Source organism: Dipodomys spectabilis, unplaced genomic scaffold (assembly GCF_019054845.1).
Source record: "Dipodomys spectabilis isolate Male_0828 unplaced genomic scaffold, ASM1905484v1 ptg000098l, whole genome shotgun sequence".
Classification (NCBI taxonomy): Eukaryota; Metazoa; Chordata; class Mammalia; order Rodentia; family Heteromyidae; genus Dipodomys; species Dipodomys spectabilis.
In genome coordinates, this window is record NW_024870775.1 from 11,014,241 (window position 1) to 11,037,504 (window position 23,264).

Genomic DNA, 23,264 nt, shown 5'->3' on the forward strand with positions numbered 1-23,264 from the left:
GTGGGTCTGCTGAGTGTGGAACCAAGGGAGGCTGCCTTGAGAGCAAGCAAGAGCAGGAGTCGAGGAGAAGAGCAGGTCAGCCCTGCGCTCAGGAAGACTGGGAAGTAGCCCGTGAAGCAGCTGTGCCAGAGGGCTTGGAGTAAGTACCAAGGATGGAGCTTGGGATTTGGCAAGGCAGAAGTCCTTGCCGACCTTGCTGGGTTAAACCAGGATACCTCAAGCATTAGTATTGTGATTTCGGACAGCCCTTTCATGTCCGTCATCTCTGGGCCAGGAATTTGTTGATAGCTACACAGGGGGAGGCAAGGAGGCCATCACTGAGAAGGCCATGCAGCTACAGAGGCCTGTGCACACCTGCCCTTCCGGTTAGGTTACGTGGACTGGAGCAAGCCCCGGCTGCTGAGACGCATTGCAGAACTGGAAAGGGTGAGTGAGTGGTGCGGGCCTCCACCGAGGAATGCACAGTGAAGACAGGTCGCCGCGTGTGTGTGCACAGTGGCTGGCCAGCACGTGGCCCCAAGCACAATCAAAGAGCACAGGCCCTGAGGACTAGGTTGGGTTGGTTTTTGTGTGCTGGTCTCAGGACCTGGGTTCTGTCCCTGAGCTTTTCACTTAAGGCTAGTCCTCTACCACTTGAGTCACAGCTCCACTTCTGGGTTTTGTTTTGTGGGTCTCTTCCCCCTCCCCCGCCCCCCACCCCACCCCCGGGAGTTAATTGGAAATAACAATCCTAAGGACTCCTGCCTGGGCTGGCTTTAATCCGTGATCCTCAGATCTCAGCCTTCTGAGTAATTGGGATTACAGGCTTGAGCCACCAGCACCTGGCTATGGCTCTCTTTTTATAGAGATTTAGGCCAAATGATAGAGCAAGCTCTTGCCTACTCAATACCGCCAAGTAAACAAACAGCCACAGAGCCCGCATGAGTGAATGTCCTGTGTAGCCTCAGGTGGGTGCACGTGACCCTTGAGTCCCCACAGCCCAGTGGCGCATGCATCCTGTGGACTCTGCTCTGCGGTTCCTCCAAACTCTTCTTTACCCCTTGTGACTCTTGAGGGTGCGGGAAGCTGTTCTTCCAGCCAAAAAACCTGGGAGGTGTGCCTGGTCCTGCATCCCGCTATGTCCTTCGGCTCTTTGGCAAAGCAGAGCAAACCCTAGAGGAGAACACTTGAAATATGTTCACACATATCCAAAATAGCACACGTAAGGCACTGCCATGCACTGCGGGTGTGTTACAAGTAAAGCTGGCTGGCAGATGCAAGCACGGGGGCAGGGCAGGACTGTGAAGTGGGAGCAGTAGTTCCAGGCCCAGGGGAATGAGGTCAGCATGGTCAGTGTGACCCAGGGTTCTGCTGGCACAACTGGTACCTGGTTCAAGGTGGAAAGCCCTAAGGTGGGGGACTGCTTGACTTGAAGGGGAGAGCACAAATAGAAGAGGCACTTAACTCTCACCTGCCTCCTGCCCTTTTTGCTGCTGCCCAGAGGCTCCGAGGCCACCCCTCCCCCTCAGCCCCTCAGCTGTCCCCCTCCGATCCCGGGGCCCTCAGCCACACTTCCACATACCAGAGCCTGGTGCGTGTGGCTCATGGTCCATGATGGTTCATGAACAAAGTGTTCTCCGTGGCTCATCATCTTCTGGCTTTCCCAAGTGGTAATAATGTTCACAAATGTCTATGTTGCCTCCAGAAACTGAGTTCGCAAGAGGGTGTAAAGCTCCCAACCACAGAGCTGGCGAGGCTGAATCCTCTGCCCCTGTCCACGTCTAGCACGTCTGTGCACAAGCTACCAAAAGCTCCACCACCGCCTCCACCGCAGCCACCACCACCATCAGAGGAGCCAGAGCCCCTGCAGGAGGCCATGCGAGAGCTGCGGCAGGAGCGCAGCTGGCTGCGGGGACAGCTGCTGGAGTTCGAGTAGGTGCCTGTGCCCTTGTCCCGGGCAGGCCTCCTCCACCTCTGACGTCATGGGGTGGACGTCTCCCAGTGGGCTCACTGCCCTGTTTCCTAGAGAGAAATTTGTGTGGCCAGTGAGATCTGAGGCAGAGTGATCTCAGATTAGAAAGGCACCACTTCTAGGTTTTTCTGCTTATGTGGTGCTGAGGAATCAAACCCAGGACTCATGCATGCAAGGCAAGCACTCTACCACTGAGCCACCTTCCCAGACCCTGAGGGGGTTCTTAATGAAGCACATCACTTCTGACAGCATCTATGAAGCCACCATTTAGGGACCCCTTCCTTCGTGACAGACAGGACTCTTCTCCACACTTGAGGAGCGTCTAGCTCATTTACCAGGGGCCCTGGGTCTCCATGTGCAGCTGAGGTCTGTGCTGCTCTGCTGAGGAAGCACAGCCATCAGACACTGGGGCTCCTGGGCTCTGCAGGCAACCATGGGAACATGGTTTTGTGCCTTCAGGGTGGAAGTGAAGCAGCTGCTGCACACGAAGGCCAGCCTGGAGCAGGAGCTGGAGAAGGCCAGGAAGGAAGAGCAGAAGCAATGGGAGCGTGAGCAGGCTCTGCAGTAAGTGGGCTGCATCTTGGGCAAGGACTGGCGCACTTGCACCTTCCTGTCTGGCGGGACACCCCCGCCCCTGGAGTCTCAGCGCACAGAGGCACACCTCTTCCTGGGTGCTTACACCAGTGTTCTTTTGCCTTTTGAGTAAAACTCCAAACCCCAGGAGAAGCTTCCAATTGTAGACCAGCATTGGCCCTGTGATATGTGGGCCACCTCTGTGTACTTCCTGTGGACAGCTGAAGGGTACATGTAGTCACCCTCTGCTCTGGGCCACATAGCCCAGTGTCACTGTCCCTCAGCCTCCCACCTCCTGCAGAGGAGCGCTGGTCTCCAGAGCCAGAGTACAGGTTGCCTGCATGGGAGGGGAGCCAGGAGCACAGGAAGGGGGCCACAAACCACCAGAGGATGCAGCTCCTTAGAGGAGCAGGGCAACAGTGTGGGCCGGGCACAAGGGGCCGCTGCTGAGGAGAAGGGAGTCCCCAATAGGTAAGGGTTTCTTTTAACTGGTACGATGCTTGTAAACAGGAGGCCCGGAGTTCAAGCTCTAGTATAACACAAAAAACAAAAAGCACACCCCAGGAAGCTTAGCCATGTGTAGCTAGCTCAGTGGTCAAGAATGTGCTGAGCATATGAGAGGGATTGGGTTCCATCCCAGCACCAAAAGGAAAAATCCTGTATGATACCTTCTAATCCATCATTCGTGCGGTGAGTTCTGATGGTGTTTCTGGAGGCCCTCAGCTGGGCTGACAGCCCCAAGGAGATGGCGGAAAGCACTGCTTTGTGGAAGGGTCTCTGCTATGGAGGTGGCCACCTGCTCTCTGCAGCCTGTCCTGTTGTGTGATGGCCAGCCATTGCTCCTCCAGTGACAACTAAGATGCCCTCTATGCCCTTCCCACTGCAGAGAGGAGATTCAAACACTGACCAGGAAGTGTCAAGAGCTAGAAGAAACTAAGAGAGAAGAGACACATGTTCCACTCGACGTGGCTCCCATGGACGTGGCTTCCATGGGTGAGGTTCCTATTGACCTGTCTCCCGTGGACCTTTCTCCCGTGGACCTGTCTCCTGTGGACCTATCTCCGGTGGACCTGTCTCCTGTGGACCTGTCTCCCACGGATGAAGCTTCCATAGTCCTGACTCCTGAGGATGTCACTTCAGTGGATGCAGCTCCTGTGGACTTGGCTCCCGTGGACCTGGTCCCTGAGGTAGAGTGTGTTGTTTTGTCTCTGCTCAGCTGGGATTGCTCCTAGCCAATGTCCCATGCTCCCTGTTCTCCTGACCATCATGTGACCTTGATGATGGATTTCTGAAACTGAGCAGTACATGTAGAGGCCAAGGTTATAGTCTTGGGTCAGCTGATGGCCAGGGAATTGCCCTCTCAGGCTGCCCGGCTCTGTAACAGGCACAGGAAGGGAGGCCCTTGTACCCAACCTGGAGGAGTGGGTCTCTCACACCTGCCTGCTGGTCCTGGAGCTGGATGGAGTGTGGGAGTTGTACATGACAACCATCTAGGTAGCAAGTATCAGCTGACATTTGCATATGCAAAAATCAAGACCAGATGTTAAGCTCCAAGAGGCCTCATCACGTGGTTCACATGGTATGTGATAAGTCCTGTAGGTTAGGTGTGGATGTCCCTACCTTGAGGCAGGAGGAGCTCGAATTCAAGGTCAGCCTGGACTACAATAGTGAGACCTTGTCTCATAAAAACAAAAGCCGGATATGTGGAGCTATATGTTAGAGTACTTGCCTAGCATGCATGAGGCCCTGGTTTCAACCCCCAGCACCACCCAAACCAAAGAAAGAAAAGCACAGCGTGGCCTAGGAGGAACCGCCCCCTCCCCTTGTACTGTCATCCAGAAGTTTCAGGTCTTTGCAGCAGGTGGTCTGATGGTTAGGAAATAATCCTTAGCCTCCAGGTGGATGGCTGAGGTCCCGGGACCTGCCCCTTATTGAACAAGGTAGATAGGGTTTGGCTTGGCTTGGTTTGGTGTGGTTTGGTTTGGTTTCCATCTGGACTGACTTCTTCCAGTGCTGGTTCCTAGTTTGCCTGGGGCCTTAAAAGCAGGTTGACATTCTCAGTTACAAGCCAGACAAATCACAGTGCTGCAGGTGACAGGGAGGCACAGGGAGAGGTTTCAAGAGCCCCATCTGTGCCCTTTCTCCCATGTTGCAGTGTCTGGTTTTGGCACCCCCTGCTGGCAGGGCAAGGCTGCCGATGGGGGTCTCCTGCCTGTCTTTTCTGAAAAGCATTTTCAGATGTTGCTGCTGGTTTTTCCAGTCCTTTGGGGAATGACCTAAAGGACCTTAAATCACATTCCCAGCCCCGCTTCCACCTTCGAAGTTCCCTGCACATGTGTTTGCCCCCAGGGTCACCGCCCCAGGACAGGCAAGTGTGGGGGAGATCCCTACTTCCCTCTGCCGTTCATTCTGTGTGGCAGGTGGGGTGGAATGTCCCCTCTGGGGTCTGATCACTTTGGGCACTGGGGAAAGCCACAGCTAGGTGCTCGAAGGATCTGGGTGGTGGCAGGGCTTAGTGACCTGTCACTGTTGTACATTTGGAAACTGGCCAGCCAAGGTCCTGTCCCTCATCCTCCACCTGCAGCTGGTGGGAAGTGTGGCCTGGAAGGGGACTGTTCACATACCACTCCCACCATGACTGTTCACACGGAGACAGCCGCAGGTTTTCCTGCCTGCTTTTATGACTGACAAAAAAAAAAAAAAAAATGAAGACAGAAGGGATGGTTCCTTTCCTGTCTGCTAACTGGACAAGGAACCCACCAGGGGAGGTGTCCTTCCACATAGACTACGTGACCCTGTCCTGTGTGCTGACCTCCTTAGCCCATTACATGCACTCGAGTGTGTGTACACGTGTACATACAAAATAAAAACTCAATATAGGATCCTCCTGCCTCAGCCTCTCGAGGGTTAGGATTACAGACATGTACCACCACACCCCAACCCCTTTATATTTTTAAAATTTGTACTTAGAAATATGTCTAGAAGGGCTAGGAAAATGGCTTAGTGATAGGTTTGATTTCTCAGTACCACATAAACAGAAAAAGCCAGAAGTGGCGCTGTGGCTTAAGTGGTAGAACGCTAGTCTTGAGCAGAAGCTCAGGGACAGCGTCCAGGCCCTGAATTCAAGCCCCAGGACTGGCAAAACAAAACAACCTATTTCCAAGCTGGGCACCAGGACTCAACGCCTATAATCCTAGCTACTCAAGAGGCTGAGTTCTGAGGATTGCAGTTCAAAGCCAGCCATGTAGTGAAGTCCATGAGATTCTTGTCTATAATACTACTCAGAAAAAGCTGGAAGTGACACTGTGGCTCAAGTGGTAAAATGCCAGCCTTGAGCAAAGAAGGTCAGGGACAGAACCCAGGCCCTGAGTTCAAGCATCAGGACTGGCGTACGCGTGCACACACACAGACACACACACAAATTCCATCTTCAAAAGGGGGAGTGGGCTTAGCTGGGAGTATTGGAGGTGGTTAGCGCTCCGCATCACGTGTGAATGATGAATTGTGGGTTGAGACATTTCTTAACAGTTGCCTCATGGGATTCACATGCATACCAACACAATTTTTTTTCAATAGTGGGGATTGAACCAAGAACCTCACACTTGCTAGGCAGGCACTCTAGCACTGGAGTCATGCCCCCAGCCCCTCTTGCTTACTTTTCAGATAGGGTCTCACGTTTTTGTCCTGCCCAGCTTGGGATGAGATCCCCCTGCCTATGGCTTCAGGCAGCTGAGATTATAGTTATGCTCCACCATGCCTCGCCTGTTGGTTGTGGTGGAGTATCGCTAAGTATTGCCCGAATGGCCTCAAACCATGATCCTCCCAGCCCCTGCCTTCTTAGTACCTGGCATTGCAGGTATAATCCATCATACCCAGCTCATTTATTGAGATGGGATCTTGCAGACTTTTTGTCCCAGCTGTCCTCAAATAGCCATCTTCTCAGTTTGTCCCCTTCCCCCCAGTAGCTGGGACTATAGCTATGCTGTTGCAAGATGGTTTGTGGCTGTTCTGTGGACAGACTTCCTACTGGGACCACGTCCTCCTCAGTGCCTCCTCCTGGAGTTGTGTGTTTAAATCTAGAGGTGTAATAAAGATGCAGCACATGTATTCCTAGTCTCATCTGATGAGTGGAGCAAGGTGGCCCGCCAGGCAATATCCTGCCTGAAGGCTGATAGGCATCTGTGTGCAGCAGCCCATACCCCCTCCATTTCCTGCAGGACCCCGAGTTGCTCCTCTCGCCCTCACCTTGCAGCGAGCACTCGCACCCTGACTTAGAGCTGGATTCTTGCAGCGAGGAGGGGCAGGAGGGCTGCCCTGAGTCCCTCGGCCCTGACCCCATTCCCAGCCCCTGCTCTGACAGGAGAGAGGTCGCTGCCAGGACCCTGCAGGCCTGGTGGAAGGCCCGCCAGCAGCAGGTGAGTGCCCCTGGCTCCAGCAGTTCCCCCACAGTGGCCTGGCCCACAGCTCAGGTAGCCCTAACCAGACCCCATCTTTGCCTTCCATACTGGAAACAAGGCCTGCAGGGGAAGGAGTTGTGGTGATGCTGCCTCCAGCGGGCCCCAGTGGTTCAGTAATTATTCATTCTTCTAAAAGGCATTGTAGTCACGGTTCCTTGTCACATCTGCATGGCCACATAGTGGCACCACATGCCCTTCTGCAGCCCTGGTGGCTTGCACGGCCTTGCTTTACAGCTCCTCCCTCCTGCTTCCCACACTGCCCCCCCCCCACCCCTGGGCGACTTGGTTCTGGGTGAACTGGGTGGAGGAACTCATCTTACCCTTGCTAACTTTTTTTTAAATCTGTTTCAGAGAAGAAAAGTTATTCTGGATGAGGTAAGCAGAATTATTTTTACCAATTTCAGGTGATGTGTTTTTTCTTTGAAGAGAAATCACTGAGAGATACTGACAGACCTAGTCCTGATATTAGTGAAATCAAAACCTGACATTATGTTTAAAATATATAAGTAGTAGAAACATCAAATAGCCAAAGTGCCAAACAAACAGAAGCAGAAGTAGGACAAGCAGGGCCCAAAGCCATCCCAGGCAAAAGCACAAGCAAAGAGGACTGAGGGCATGAGGGCATGGTTCCACAATAGAGTTCCTGCCCGTCGAGCCGAGGCTCTGAGTTCAAACCCCAGTTCTGCCAAAAAAAAAAAAAAAATCAGTTATTTATTCTCTCAGTACACCTCACCCCTCATCAGCCCAGCCAAGGGCCACAGGGTCCCCAATGCCTGTCAAAGCCCAGAGAACTCAGGTGGCCTGGAGAGGGAATCGGCCTCGTGGGCAGGAAGTCCACGTTGATTGGGTCTGAGGGGACCATTGCAGCAGGCTGGGACATGAAAGGAGGGGACAAGAGCCAAGAGAGATGCACCAGTGTGGTTCTGAGCTGCCCCTAAACTGGAAGCTTTATCTCCTTCACATGGACAAGGCCTCTCTCGACACCATGTCTCAGCATCTGGGCACAGCCAAGGCTACCATCTCCATCCCTGAGAGGAAGGCCAGCCTCGGGGCTCCACACTGCTGCTCCACCCACTACCCCTTCAGGCTCTGGGCTCTAAAGAACAGCCATGGCCTGAAGCTGTTGACTAGGGCGCAACATCTCCTGCTCCAGACTCGGTGCCCATCCAGCTAGTAGCTCATTCCCTCAGTGCTGGGGGCTTGTGAGGAGGAGCAGCAGGGGCCCCTCCAGATGGGTGGGTGCAGCGGCTGCACCTCAGGCTGCAGGAAGAACAGCCAGAGTTGAGGCCAAGAGGCAACCATCAGCGCCCATACTCAGCCCCAGCCCCTCAGGGTCAACCCGGCCCCCTGCAGAAGTGTCTCACCCTCGGCCCCTCTCCAGCACCCTGGGGTCCCCTCCTTGTACTTGCAGGCTGGTGGCCATGTCAGATACCGGCACACATAGCCCACCACACCTGCCGCATCCCCTTCCTTGTCCTTCTCAGACACTCCTGCCTGGCACCTTCCTTGGTGAGCCCCATCTGCCCTCTCTTTTCCACCCCCAACAAACATGGCTGAAGAAAAGTACATGCCACATGATACAGAGTAGCTTCTCCCACTTCCATGGCCTCCAGCTTCATGCGGTTGCCATGATCTCTCCAGTCTGAGCCGCACACATACTGCTCATCACTGACTTCAGTGAGGCAGGCGCCGCTGGGAGACCAGCTACAGCCACCAGTCACCTCTCTCAGGATGCCCACAATTAAAAATAACAATACCCAGCCAGGTGCAGTGGGGCAGGCCTGTAGTCCCAGCACTTGGGAGGCCTAGGAAGGAGGATCGGAAGTGGCAGGCCAGTGAGATGTGTCTCCAAACAAAAGAACACACAGCCTGGTCAGTAGAAAGCCCTGGCAGTGTGAAAGATGCAGCTGGGGCTCTGCCCGTCCTCGGGAAGCCAGACCTGGGTAAGTGCTGGGAGCAGCTTGGCAAGAAACCTTGAACTTGACCTCTGCTGGCAACAGTTGTACCTATGAGGAGGTGGAGGCAGAGCCTGGTAAATGGATAAATGTGTCTGTCCACATGGTGGGAGTGACCCAGCCACGAGAGGAGCCTTGGAAACACTTGAACGACAGCTGCCACTCATGTACCATCTCCATGGACTGGGAATGCGGTTCTGTGTAGGGTGATGTAGGGGCAGCATTCTAGCCCAGATCCTCTGCACTGTACCCGCTAAGAAAGTTACAGTGGAGAGCCTAATGTACTTGTTAGCATGTTGAAAATACCTTTGGGCTGGAGGCATGGCTCAAGCAGTGGAACTCAAGTCCCTGGGTTCAATCTCCAGTTCTTCTAGTTAAAACAAACAAAAAAACTTCCCTGGCACTTGAGAGACCAGAGGATTGAGAGGATTTGAGGCCAGCCTGAGCTACACAGACTTTACCTTGGAAAAACATGTAAATGTTAAACTATAAAGAACCTCTACCCCCTAAGAACTGAGATTAGTGGGGTGAGCCACTGTTCTGGGCTGCTAGTTTCTTGGGAGAAGGCAAATGTCTTTGTGATGGCTGTAACAGAAGTAGCTGAACCTCTGGACCACGTGCATGCTTTTCCTCTCCTGCGTCACTGTGGCAGTGGATGCAGGCATTGGGCAGCAGTTGCCCAAAGCACAGAGTAGCAACCTGGGGCCTTGGGGGCTTATTTCTCAAAAAAGCTACCAAGGCTAGGATGAGGGGACAAATAACCCCCTCAGGATTGCCCATCGCCTGCAGCCTATGCCCCCGAGGCCTGAGGCGAGAGCCCAGGGGGCCTGGGCTGGACAGTGGGTGGAGGAGTGAGAAAGCCCTCGGGTACAGTACAGATAGCACCGTCCAAGCAGGTATGTGAGCGCCTGTGCTGGGGCATCCTGTGACCACCACTCCCACACACCCACACACACATTTCTACATCAGCTCATCTCCCTCAGTCTCTTCCTACCGGTCTTGCAGGGAATTTACACAAGGCTTGTCCTCTCCCACCAGGCGACTGTAGCGCTGCAGGTGGCTTTCAGGGGACACCTCGCGCGGGCCAGGCTGCTCTCCAGCCACACACACGATTCCACATCGCCCCCCGCGCCAGACGTGCAGGACCAGGTAACCATCGGGGCTGGATGCAGCCAGTGGCCCTGGGCAAACCCAGCAGAGGCACTTCTGGGTGGGTTGATGAGCTTAACCTTGGAAGCCTGCATGCTCTGAGGGCTGAAGAGGCACAGAGTAGCGCGTCTACCTCACAAGAGAAACCTGCCAAAAATAGTCATGTTCCCCACGTCAGCCCATCATAACTCATGAAGATGAGATGTATATTGTAAAATCTCCCAGCCAGGCAGGGAGGTTCATGCCTATAATCCCAGCACTGGGAGGCTGAGGCTGGGAGCCTGGGCTGCATAGCAAGACCCTGTCTCAAATCCTAAAATACCTCCAGAGTTCCCTAGAGTCTGGAGGTTGCTAAGTCAAGCAAGCAGTGAAGGGTCACCTGGAGAGGCGCCACCCCTGGGGCCAGAGGGCACCACAGGGCCTCTCTCCTGTTGTCGTTGCATGCAGCACCCTCCTGAGCCCCGAGTCCCGAGCCCCACCCCTCAGACTGAGGCTAGCCCAGGCCAAGAGGAGGCTATCACCATCATCCAGTCCGCCCTCCGGGGGCACCTGGCCCGGGACAGGTACAGGTGAGTGCTCCGGTGGGTAAGGACTGGGGCGGGGCCATCTGTGCAGGCCGCTGCCTTGGCAGATCAGTGAGCGCTGCCCGAGTCAGCCAAGGCCTTGTCTCTTCCAGTGCCACCAGCAAAGGGACAGCCACTACCGTGTCTCCAAGGAAAGCTGACCAGATCACACTCCCAGAGGCTACATCCCTGCCCTCCTTCCAGGTTTCTCCTGGTAACGCACCATTTCCATTCTGGGGGAGGGGGCTGCTAGTCCTCCAAGGTTCAAACCCAAAGCATGGTTCCCTTCCAGACGCCTGGGGCTGCCCCATGCTCAGCCACTCCTCAAGCCCAGCAGCACCTTCTGGTGCTGGAGCTGCGTGGCGCTCCTAGAGCTGCACACAGGCCCAGGCCCTGATGGGGATCTCGCTCAGCTGCCAGCAAAGCCCTGTTCCTTCTCTGGCTGGCAGAACAAATGAATCCTGGAGCTCATTGAAGCCCTGGGCCGGCCCTGAGGCATGTGCCCCACCTCACCCCACTTCTCCGGCAACTCTGTACCCCAGCACAGTGGGAGCAGATTAGATGGCCTCAACGTCACTTCCCCGCCTCCAGTTCTGTGGTCCTGAGACTTGGGGCATCATTAGACAGAGACATGTCCTGCAGTAGCAGTAAAGGAGAGGCAAGGGCAGAGAAGACCTGCACCATGAATGGTGACCAGGGGGAAGTGACATGTGCAGAACGAGGCCCCATTTGTGTGTCCTCCAGATAAGGAGCAGAGCGAAATGAGCAGTGAGGAGACCACAGAGGATGAGCCCCAGCCCGGGTCCGGGGAGGCGCCAGGCCCACAGCTGCTCTCTGGTAAGGAGTTTGTACTATCTCCAGCGCTTACCCTGTTCTCTCTTGGTTAATAATTTTTATTGAGATTAAATGATTACATAAATTTCACAGTATTGTAGGACAGTGATACTTAAAGTTACAAACACATTTTAACCTTCACAAGGCAAAATGTCATTATCTTGGTCTGTAAAGTTCGTGAATTCTACAAACTTTGACAGTACAACTATTTCTTCCACATTGAGTTACCCTGTTCTCTGAGGGCAAAAGTGAGGATAAAGCTGTGACCTACCCCATCCTTCGTGCCCGCAGCCTGGCCAGGCCTCTCTGTGCCTCGGGTATGCCCTGATCCTACCTGTAGGAGCCCATCCTGGAGACCTTCCCAGGCCAGACACCATGTTTAGTTGTGATTGTTGGTTTGTCCCATACCAGGGCTTGAACTCAGGGCCTAGCACTTTCTAGAGGCTTCTTTTGCTCAAGGCTGGTGCTCGACCTCCGGAGCCATACCTCCAGTCCAGATTTTTTGCTGGTTACTTGGAGATGCAGTCTCACAGACTTTTCTACTCTGGCTAGCTTCAAACCTCAGTCCTCAGACTGGGATGTAGCTCAGTGGCAAAGCGCTTGCCTAACAAGTGCAACATCCTGGGTTCGATCCCCAGTGCTAAAAAGAAAAAGAAAAGACAAAAACAATTCAGGTTAAAAAAAAAAAAAAACTTAAAGCTGGGCGCCAGTGGCTCACGCCTGTAATCCTAGCTACTCAGGAAGCTGAGATCTGAGGATTGTGGTTCAAAGCCAGCCCGGGCAGGAAAGTCTGTGAAACTCTTTATCACCAATAAACTACCAGAAAACTGAAGTGGTGTTGTGGCTCATGTGGTAGAACACTACTAGCCTTGAGCTGAAGAGCTGAGGGACAGTGCCCAGGCCTGAAGTTCAAGCCTCACCACCAACAACAAAAAGCCAAAACAAAAACAAAAAACCCTCAATCCTCCAGGGCTCAGTTTCCTGAATAACATTACAAGTGTGAGCCACTGGTACTAGCCTGGACATCATGTTTGAAATAGTATTTTGTCCTCCTCTCCACCACCCCCAAGCCATTGCTTTTCTAACTTTGTCAGAACTAGTAAACACTGAACTTTGGTACTATCTTCAAATCCCCATCTGCAAAGCTCAGGAAACGAAACCCAGCAGACACCGGAGCCCTCAGTACCCAGAAGGCTGTTCTCCAAAGTCCTGGTTTATTCTGATCTCACCAGACCCGCTGTCTGGTGACCTTTAGAGTATTTGGACAGGACTGAAGTGTCTGTGTATGTTGCCCTTTCATGACCTTAAAATGGTAGATTCAGCCACCCAACCGCAGGTACCAGCTCAGACATGGCAGATGTCCAGGTCAGACACGGAAGCCACAAGCCCATTTGCAGAGTGTAAACCATGCCCTTCTCTGGGCCCCCTCTGGTGGTGAGGTTTGGAGACAGTGCAGTGGTATAGCCCAGTCTGGCCTCAAATGCACAATCCTTCTGCCTAAACTGCCCAAGGCAGTGGTCACCATGCATGGAGAGCTAATTATGTGGTTTTGGTTTTTGGTTTTTTTGGTCGTGGGGCTTGAACTCTGGACCTGAGTGCTGTCATTCAGTTCTTCAGCTCAAGACTAGTACTCTACCACTTGTGCCACAGTTTTCTGGTGGTTTATTGGAGATAAGAATCTCAGGGCTGGGAAGGTGGCTCAGTGGTAGAGCGCTTGCCTTGCATGCCTGAAGCCCTGGGTTCCATTCCTCAGTACCACATAAACAAAAAGAAAAAAGCCGGAAGTGGCGCTGTGGCTCAAGTGGTAGAGCGCTAGCCTTGAGCTGAAGAGCTGAGGGACAGCGCCCAGGCCCAGAGTTCAGGCCCCACGACCAGACCCAAAACAAACAAACAAAAAAAAGAATCTCAAGGACTTTCCTGCCTGGGCTGGCTTTGAACCGTGATCCTCAGATCTTAGCTTCCTGAGTAGCTAGGATTACAGGTGTAAGCCACCAGCACCCAGACAATTATGGTTTTTTGAGGGGGTCAGTACTTGGGCCTTATACTTGCTCAGCTATCATTCTACTATTTGAGCTATGCCTCCAACCATGCTTTTTTTGATCAGTTGTGGGGCTTGAACTCAGGGCCTGGGTGCTATACTTGAGCTTTTTCATTCAAGGTTAGTACTCTGCCTTTTTGAGCCACAGTTCCACTTCTGGTTTTCTGGCTTATTGGAGATAAGAGACTTACAGAATTTCCTGCCCAGGCTGGCCTCAAACTGCAATCCTCAGATCTTAGCCTCCAGAGTAGCTAGGACTAACAGGTGTGAGCCACCAATATCCAGCTCAGCCCTGCTTTCTGGAGTTATTCTGCAGATGGATTCTAGTGAACTTTTCTACTCAGGCTGTCTTCAAACCACCATACTACAGGTCTCAGCCTCCTGAGTAGTTAGAATCACAGACATGAGCCACTGCTACCTCTAATAATGCCTGGTGCCAGGCATTAGCACTGGATTGGTTATGGTTTTTGTTTTGTTTCTTTTATGCTAGTGCTGGGGCTTGAACTCAGAGCCTGAATGCTGTCGCTTAGCTTTTTCACTTAGGGCTGGCATTCTACCACTTGAACCATGCTTCTACTGCCAGCTTTTTTTTTTTTTGTATGCCAGTCTTAGGGCTTAAACTCAGGGCCTGGGTGCTACCCCTGAGCTGTTTTGCTCAAGGACAGCACTAAATTACTTGAGTCACAGATCCACTTATGGCTTTTTGGTGGTTAATTGGAGATAAGTCATGGGTTTTCCTGCCCTGGCTTTGAAATGTGACCCTCATATCTCAGCCTCCTGAGCAGCTAGGATTGCAGGCTTGAGGCAATAATATCCAGCAACTTTTTTACCCCCTCTAGAAGAAGAAAGTAAGTATTCTTAGCACTTGAACTCTGGACCTGGGTCCTGTCCCTGAGCTCTTCAGTTAAGGCTATCACTCTACCACTGGAGCCACAGGGCCATTTCCGGTTTTCTGGTGGTTAACTGGAGATGAGTCTCACAGACTTTCCTGCCCAGGCTGGCTTTGAACCATTATCCTCAGATCTTAGCCTCCTGAGTAGCTAGGATTACAGACATGAGTCACCAGTGCCCAGCTCCATTTCTGGCTTTTGCTTGTTATTTTTGAGCGTTAGCATTTTCTGGCCTGGTGCAGGACAGCAGCGAGGAGAGCAAATGCACACCACCTGGTCCACCCCTCCATGGAGGACATTTTTTCTGCCCAGGCTGGCCTCAAATCTTGATCCTAACAATCCCAGCCTCCTAAATAGCTCAGATGATAGGTATGAGCCAGGGAAGGCTGGCAAGAGTGAGGCTCTTGGCTGTGGAACTCCTGCCCTTCCTTCTCCCTTCCTTTCTCCATTGCCATTGAGGGTGGCATTCCTGTTGCCTGTCCCCATCCTAGAAAGGAGCTGGTGTGGAGAAGTGGCATCCAGGGACGAACCCTCAGCTGTCCCTGACTGGTAGCCTCAGGGCCACGCCTCCAGCACGAGGCCCTTGCCTCCTGTCACCCACGTCCCTCTGCAAGTGTTCTGATCTCAGGGAATGGCCCAGCTCCTCAGAGCTCGGGGAGAGCAGCGGGGCCTTGTGGGGATGTAAGCAGGCCTCCAGGCCCTGCCCTCAACTTGCTGCCTCAGGTGGGGCTGCACTCTTGCCTTGGGGGCCGGGAGAACTGGGGATGGCCCCTTGACTGCTTGCTAACCCCTCCCACTCTGGTTCATTTCAGCGGAGCCCTTTCCTCCAGACCCACAGCCCACCTCACCCCTGCCTGTGGACGACAGCACCTCTGACTCTGATGATGACATCATCATCGCGCCCTCTCTGCCCATGAAGAATAACTCCTCCCCCTTCTAGGCCCCAGCTGCTGTCTCCAGGCCAAGGGCTGCCAGGGACAGGCCAGGGGCAAAGGACAAGGCGTGCTCTGGGGAAGCTGGCACTGGAGAGACAGAACAGCCTGCGTCCCACCCGCAGCCTCACCTCAGCGCTCTCCTGCCATTCTCCCTTTGAGGGTCCCTGCCAGTAGTGCCTTTCTGTGGAGAAGGCCAGGTGGCCACCTCCCACCTCACTCCACTCTGACTGCAGTTCAGAACTTTGTCCCAGAATCCGGAGCCGCAGGGTGTCCTGCAAAGACCAGTCAGGCAGCACTTTTCTACCTGACCTTGACCTGTGACCTGGGAGGGGCATCATTATCCCAGCCAATGCTGTGATATCACTAGCCAGGACCTCTGACCTCTCCCAGCAGACAAATGCTTTTAGGGGAGTGAGTGGGACTCCCCACACCTCCCACACCCCTGCCTGCCCACCCATCACCCCTGCCGCAGCAAGCCCACTTCACAGGCTAGGCAAAGCCACACATACACACACACACCCCAGATGAGCTCCTTGCCACCCCCTCCCTGTGGGCACTGCCCTTTGTAGGCAGGATTGTGGGTGGGACCTGCCATGGTGGGCGAACACTACAAGAATACAGAGCATCACTGTGACTGCGAGATCAGCAGTGGGGGGGAGGGGGTCACCCTACAGGAAGGCAGGGCCAGGAGGTGGCTGTTGCCTAGGGACAGCTCCTGTGTCCTAGGCTAATGCACACCACCTGGACCTTCAGAAGCCAGCAGCTCCTGTGAGGAGCCCAGAGCTTCAGTCCTGACATCAGCCAGGGAGAAAAGGGGAGGACTCAGATGTGCTCAAGGCTGAGCAGCCCCACATGTAGCCCAGGCCTGTGGCCCAGTCCCCACAGAGCTCCCCAGAGGCTCCACAGAGGCTCACAAGCCTCTCGGGACAACTTAGGGCACACTGGACTCCTCTGGCCCCTTGGATGGGTACCCCTGGCTATTTGGGAATGGGAGCCTCAGGGAGGGAGGCCAGGAAGGGGCTGTTCCAACTGCCCAGCCTGGGGTGGGCCCAGGCACAGCTGAAAGGCGCGCCCATGCCACCCTTAAAAGCACTAGAGGGTGACATGGTGGCGCTGCAGTGTCTAGCGCTGTTGGATGGGGCCTCGGCTCTGTCACGGCCACTCTGCCCTAAGCTATGGGTGACAAAGCCAGGGGAAGTTTAACCTCAGGACGCCCTTGCTCAGGCAGATTCGCACTCTTCCGCTTCCGGAGAGGGGGCTCAGGGCAGGGCTTAGGCCTTAGGCAAATCTGCACGTCCCCAGGTCCTGCAGCCTGACTAGGTGTCTGGCCCAGGGTAGAGGGAGGAGAAGGTCAGGCTTGGCCCTGGACCTATGACCTGACCTGTAGGTACCTGGTCCAGGGCAGAGGGAGAAGAAGGTCAGGCATGGCCCAAGGCTTGAGTTTTCCCCAGAACTGTAAATATGTACATGTCCCTGGCTGTCTCTGGCCCAGTACTGTTACCTATGCAAACATTCCATCCTGAAGCTACCTCAATAAATGACCGTACCTCAAGCCTGTACTTCAGTTGATGACCAGTACTGGGGTCATCCATGCCCAGTTACTGGGAGTATTTCCAGGGCCTGGGGGGCAGGCCACTGCTGCTGGCTTCAGTGGGAGCAGGCCAGGGAACCAGGAGTTTAAATTGTGGGGGTGCAGTTCACAGCATGGGGACCTGTGGGTGGGGAAGGCCTGGGGTGGAGCCTCCAGAGGCAGCGAGACTGACAGCCTTGGGGGAGCTCAGGAACAGAGTCCAGGAGATGCCTGGATCTCAGAGGTAAGGGCCAAACTAGGTCCAAGTGTGTACAATTGTGGTGGGAGCTAATGTGCCCTTCAACTTAAAAGAGCTGGAGCAAAACTACCTGCTACAAGCTGGGTAGACAGTCTATTTTACAACAACCTTCCAGAGGCAGTCACCAGTGGCTCACACCTGTAATTCTAGGTATTCAGATTTTTTTTTTTTTGTCGTGGAGCTTGAACTCTGGGCTTGGGCGCTGTCCTTGCATTCTTCAGCTCAAGGCGAGCATTCTACTGCTTGAGCCACAGCACCACTTCCTAATCCTAGGTACTCAGGAGGCTGAGATCTAAGGAATCATAGATAGCTCAAAGCCAGCCTGGGCAGGAAAGTCTGTGAGCTTCTCTCCAATTAACCACCAAGAAGCCGTAAGTGGAGCTGTGGCTCAAAAGTGGTAGGGCAGTAGCCTTGAGTGGGGAAAAAAAAAAAAGCTAAAGGACACTGCTTATGCCCTAGGTTCAAGCCCCTGGACTATACAAAACTTTAAAAAGGTTAGCTGGCAGAGCAGAAACAAGCAGCTAGATTCCCTGAGCCTGGCCCCTGGCGTTTAGCTGGAATGGCGTGACAGTGGGAGCTTGTTGGCTGGGTCTGTGGACTCGGGAGGGACCAGATTCAAATAACCCTGAGTGCAGGTGCTGGCTGCCTTCTGTCTGATGAATATCTATTTTTGTCTCCTGACAAAGGAAATGAGGACTGAGACTTCTATCCAGCAGATAGACCAAAACCTTCTTGCAAAAAGATTAAAATCCCACTTCAAAAAAAAAAAAAGACCTGGCTCCGATCTACCGACATAATACACTGAGCTGAGCTTCATCTTTGAAGATATAAATACCTTCTGTGAAGCGCACTCTAACCTTCGTGGTCTAAATAAAAATTCCACCCTAACCTGGCTAATTTCGAAGGTTCCCGGGACGTGGATCAGAAACTGAGGGCAGGAGACTACACAGGAACCATGGGGCCCATCTGGCTATTGCCCTGTGGTGCTGGGAGCCTGCTGGCTCTGCCTCCATTGTGCCAGCTACCTCACTGGGCACAGGGCAGGGTTGGGCAGCACCCATTCAATAAGTTTGCCTGTGCGGCCTGACATGTCAAGCTCTTGACTCAGAGCTGGAGGAGTGGCTGAGATGTGAGGAAGAGGCTGCCTTACATGTCTGACATACAGTTAGAAGGGGATCCACATTGTCCACATTTTTATTTAGAATACTTTTTCATTTATTTTTTGGGTCCAGTTGTGGGTCTTGAACTCTGGGCCTGGGCGCTGTCCCTCAGCTCTTCAGCTCAAGGCTAGCGCTGTACCACTTAAGCCACAGCGCCACTTCCAGTTTTCTGGTGGTTTATTGGAGGTAAGTCTCAACAGAGTTTCCTGCCCGGACTGGCTTTGAACCCTGATCCTCATATCTCAGCCTCCTGAGTAGCTAGGATTACAGGCATGAGCCACCAGCGCCTGGCTCGGGGTTTTGTTTTCTAATACTTAATTGGACAGGCCAGGTGCATCTGTGGCTTCCTCCCTTACAGCTGCCTACCAGGGCTTTGGCTCCCAGGCCCTGGCAGGGTTTGAGCCCCTCAGGGGCTTGCACATGGGTTCTGTCATTTGCACCCAGTCACCCTGTGTCCAGCTAATAAATGGTTCCTAAGGAAACTTGGGTTTTGCAAATGAGTGGAGTTATATGGAGCTGTGAGAAGGCACTGTCCACAGATTGTCCACAGATGCTTCTGCACCAACCCTGCTGCCGCCACAGTCTTCATAGCTACCATCTGTGATCTCGTGACGCTCAGCCTAAGCACTACAGTTGGTGGGAGGAGAGGAAGGAGTAAAATCTGCCCTGGAGCCTTGAGACTAGGAGTCTAAATATACACAAAGATATTAATTTGCACACCACACACACGCACAGACAGACACACCTGCCCATTCCTAGGGAATTCTCCCTGCTTGGTCTGGAAGGAGCCTGGGACCTTCTTAAAAACTGTGAGGCCAAGCTGGGTAACAGTGGCCCAGGCCTGTAATCCTAGCTACTCAGGAGGCTGAGATCTGAGGATCGAGGTTGGAAGCCAATCCAGGCTTCCACCAGAAAACTGAAAGTGGTGCTATGGCCCAAAGTGCTAGTCTTTAGCAAAAGAGCCTAGGACAGCAGCCAGGCCCTGAGTTCAAGCCCCCAAAGCAGCAACAACAAAAAGACTGAGCCAGCTGTTGTAGCACATATTTATAATCCAAACACCTAGAAGATAGAGGAAGAAGAACTGATAGTACGAGGCTAGCCTGGTGGCTCAGTGGTAGAGTGCTTGCCTTGCATGCGTGAGGCCCTGGGTTTAATTACTCAGCACCATATAAGCAGAAAAAGCTGGAAGTGGCGTTGTGGCTCAAGTGGTAGAGCACTAGCCTTGAGCTGAAGAGCTGAGGGACAACGCCCAGGCCCAGAGTTCAGGCCCCATGATCAGCAAAAAGAAAAAGTAAATAAAAACAAAAGTTGGATGTGTGATTTCAACTACTTAGGAGGCAGAGACAGAGTTCAAGGCTGGGCTGTGAATATAGATTAGTGGTAGAGTGCTTGCGTAGAATGAATGAAGCCCTAGGTTCAATTCCTCAGCACCACATAAACAGAAAAAGCCAGAAGTGATGCTGTGGCTCAAGTGGTAGAGTGCTAGCCTTGAGCACAGAGAGGCTCCAGGACAGAGTCCAGGTCCTGAGTTCAAGCCCCAGGACCAGAAAAAAAAAAGTTCAGGACTGATCCCAGCAAAAGTACAAAACACTGTGTCAGAAATTGAATACAAACATTTAAAAACAACTGTGTAACTCCATGATCCTGACCAAGACAGATTTAAGCAGGATATTTCTGCAAGTCCCAGGGAACCTAGAAAAAATGGTGACACCAAGGACCTTGGTCCTTAGACACTGAGTTCAGAATACAAATGGGTAAGGACGAGGACCAGGCTGGTCTGTCTGCTCTGGGTGGCCGCTCATGCCTTTGGCTGGTGCACCTTCCCATGACTCCCAGGAGCCAGGCTGCACAGCCCTGACAGCCAGCCCTCGTACACCATGCCTGCCTGGGGACTCAGCCCTGTTTCCATGGTACTGTGCCCCTTTCCTGAATAGAAAAGCAAGTGCCCCTGAGCTACTCGCTAATTAAGCCCAGAACAAGCCAGGATTCAGGGGAGAGGCCCAGTGTGTACCCGGGCTCCATTCATGGGCCCCAGCCCAAGGCTTTCTTCCTCCCAGCCCTTCCCAGGCCCCTACTGGGGATGAAAGCCGAGAGGCAGTGTGGGCAGGGTGGGGGAGCAGCTCATATAATGCGAAGAGAAGGCTGCACCCTGTTACTCCCAGACCCCCTTCCCCTAAGCTAGGCTATATACCCCAGGGCTGGCCCACTGATTCCCTTCCCCCCTGCCTGCCTCCTACCCCTGGCATTCAGCCCCTTCCCCTGTCAAGTTGAGGGGTCTCTCCTCCCATGAGCTGATCTGCCTGGCCCTCTAAATCTCAGATGCCTCCCATAGTGCTCGTCCAGGTCTTGTGGACTATGACCCCCACCCTGTTTCCCACAACACGCTGTGGTCCCCACCAGAAACCTGGGGCTACCTCTTTTTTTTTTCTCCACCTCCTCAGCCCTGCACAGCTGCCAGCTCCTGCCAAGGGGCCTCCTCAGCCCCCAACTCTGCTGCCAGAGCTTGTACTCCCCTGGGCCCCCATCCAACCCCTAAACTGCTGTGTGCACACACACCAACAGCCGCATGCAAATGCATACATGATTGTAGACATGCATAGGTGCAAACATACATGCATAAGCTTTATACACATGCACCCGTACAAATGTACACACATATAGGCATGCATACACATACACACTCCCACATGCAATATAGACAAATGTACCTGTTGATACACAATGTACACATACAAAAACATGTCTACAAACACATGCACAAAACACATGCATACCTGTGCACACATAAACATATATAAACACCCCCATGCAAATACAAATATATTCAACTCAAAGCAGCTTGAGCTAAACAAGGAGTCTTCTTTTTCATTCCCCAAAGAATACAAAAAAGCTGGGCATGCTGGATGCTGGTGCCTTACACTGATAATCCTAGCTACTCAGGAGACTGAGATCTGAGGATCAAGGTTCAAAGCCAGCCTAGGCAGGAAAAGTCTGTGACACTCTTGTCTTCAACTAACCCCCAGAAAACTGGAAGTGGTGCTGTGGCTCAAATTGGTAGAGCACTAGCCTTGATCAAAAAAGCTCATGACCCCATGACCCACCCACCCCCACAAAAAAAAAAAAAAAAAAAAAAAAAAAAGGCTGAACATAATGGTGCATTCCTGTAATCCCAGCCCTCAGGAATCAAAGGATCACAAGTTGAAATTTAGCAAGGACTACATAGCAAAGTCTTGTTTAGAAAGCAAACTGGCCGGGCACTGGTGGCTTATGCTTATCATCCTAGCTACTCAAGAGGCTGAGAGCTGAGGATTGCGATTTGAAGCCAGCCTGGGCAGGAAAGTTCATGAGACTTTTATCTCCAATAAACTACTCAGGAAAAAGTCAGAAATGGCTCTGTGGTTCAAGTGGTAGAGCTCTAGCTCTAGACCTGAATTCAAGCCCTAGGACAGCACAAAAACAAACTCTGGCTAAGCACTGGTAGCTCCTGCCTGTAATCTTAGCTATTCAGGAGGCTGAGATGTGAAGGGTTGATGTTCAAAGACAGCCTAGATCAGAAAGTCCCTGAGACTCTCATCTCCAATTAACTACCAAAAAGCTAGAAGTAGAGCTGTGGCTCAAGTTCAAGTCCGAGGACCAGCATCTAAAAATAGAGAGTTATATCGCAATACTTTGTCCCTAAAACAAACTGTGAGGAGGGCCTACCGTCATGGGCATTGTCCTTTCCCTCCGTCCCATGTTGTAGTAGCCGCATGCACAGCCAGTGGCTGGCCTGTGGAGGTAGCAGCCATAGCTTAGTCTCTGTTCCCACAACATGACCACGGCGGGTGTTGAAGGTGGCTTTTGAAGGTGATACAGTGACGCCCAGTACTTGCAAATGAGAGGTTCCAGTCCTGGGACCGTAATTAAGTGGGAGCCAGGCTCCTCTCTGACATGTGTTCAGCTATTTGTGAGGGGTGAGCGTGGTTAAGCACTTCTGGCTTCAAGTGCCTCACGCTGAGTTACTTTGCCAAGACTTAGGGACAAAGCAGCTCCCACTTTTTCCAAAGCAGATGTTTTTGGAGCGAATTCTCCCCCTATAGTTGGTTTCTGGACCTTTGCCCTGGGGTTCCCCCCAAACTCCCAACCCTTCCTCCACTCAGCCTGCAGGACCCCATGCTTGGGTGATACAAAGCATGGCAGCCTCCTGGCCTCCGCTCACCTTGTCCTGAGGCCCTCAATGTCAATCCTCCTGTCTTGCCTGCCTCCCGAATGGGTGTCATTTTTCATACCATCCCTGTGGCCAAGTGCTTCTGTCTGTTACCTTGGATTTATGCTGGGCAGCTGGGGGACTAGGACAATGTTTTTGATGGCTCAGTGCTTAGAGATTCCCCGAGCTGATTTCTTGAGCCCCTCTGGATTTCTGGATAGGCAAGGCTGCTGGCCAGGTAGCCCTGGGAAATGGGGTGTACTTATGTCATTGCTGGCCTGGGCTGTGGTTGGCTGGCCCCATGGCCCTCTCGGAACTGTGCTGGCTGACAGCTCTCCCAGCCTCTGGAGCCACGAGGCCAAATCCCTCATGGCAAGAAGGAAAGCAGTGACCCAGAGGCCTTCCTGGGGCCCAGAAGCTTGAGCCAGGTATCTACAGAGGGCTGGGCACTGGCCTGACTGGGGGGCTAGGGATGCACATTGCCACGTGTCAATAGGTACCAAGGAGAATGGGGGAGGGGGGATGGTGCTCCAGTCTGCTGCTCTTCCTGCCAGTTTCCCCAAATACTCTCCCCACAGAAAATATGAACGTCATTGGACAGGGTCCAAGCCCAGGGAATTCCATTGTTCTGGCTGCAACCCTGAGATGTGGGGGCCAGGAACAGCCTGGACACGTGCGACCGGAGACTGGCTTTGCTCCCAGCAGCTACAGGTCTCAGAGCCTCAGCTCGGTTGTCTCCCTGGC

At 53.1% G+C, this 23,264-nt stretch overlaps 1 protein-coding gene across 2 annotated transcripts in view; it reads left to right on the plus strand.

The window, feature by feature from the left end:
• Iqce (IQ motif containing E) overlaps window positions 1-16,962 on the plus strand; it is a 38,480-nt gene extending 21,518 nt beyond the window's left edge. For both annotated transcript variants that reach the window (XM_042687059.1, XM_042687060.1), the window contains exons 12-22: window positions 371-426; window positions 1,685-1,911; window positions 2,411-2,515; window positions 3,411-3,711; window positions 6,742-6,939; window positions 7,333-7,356; window positions 9,975-10,085; window positions 10,533-10,654; window positions 10,762-10,862; window positions 11,393-11,485; window positions 15,223-16,962. In XM_042687059.1, the coding sequence (XP_042542993.1) occupies window positions 371-426; window positions 1,685-1,911; window positions 2,411-2,515; window positions 3,411-3,711; window positions 6,742-6,939; window positions 7,333-7,356; window positions 9,975-10,085; window positions 10,533-10,654; window positions 10,762-10,862; window positions 11,393-11,485; window positions 15,223-15,350 (1,466 nt within the window). In that variant the 3' untranslated portion in view covers window positions 15,351-16,962. The remainder of the gene's footprint in view (window positions 1-370; window positions 427-1,684; window positions 1,912-2,410; window positions 2,516-3,410; window positions 3,712-6,741; window positions 6,940-7,332; window positions 7,357-9,974; window positions 10,086-10,532; window positions 10,655-10,761; window positions 10,863-11,392; window positions 11,486-15,222) is intronic.
• The last annotated feature ends 6,302 nt before the right edge of the window (window positions 16,963-23,264 follow it).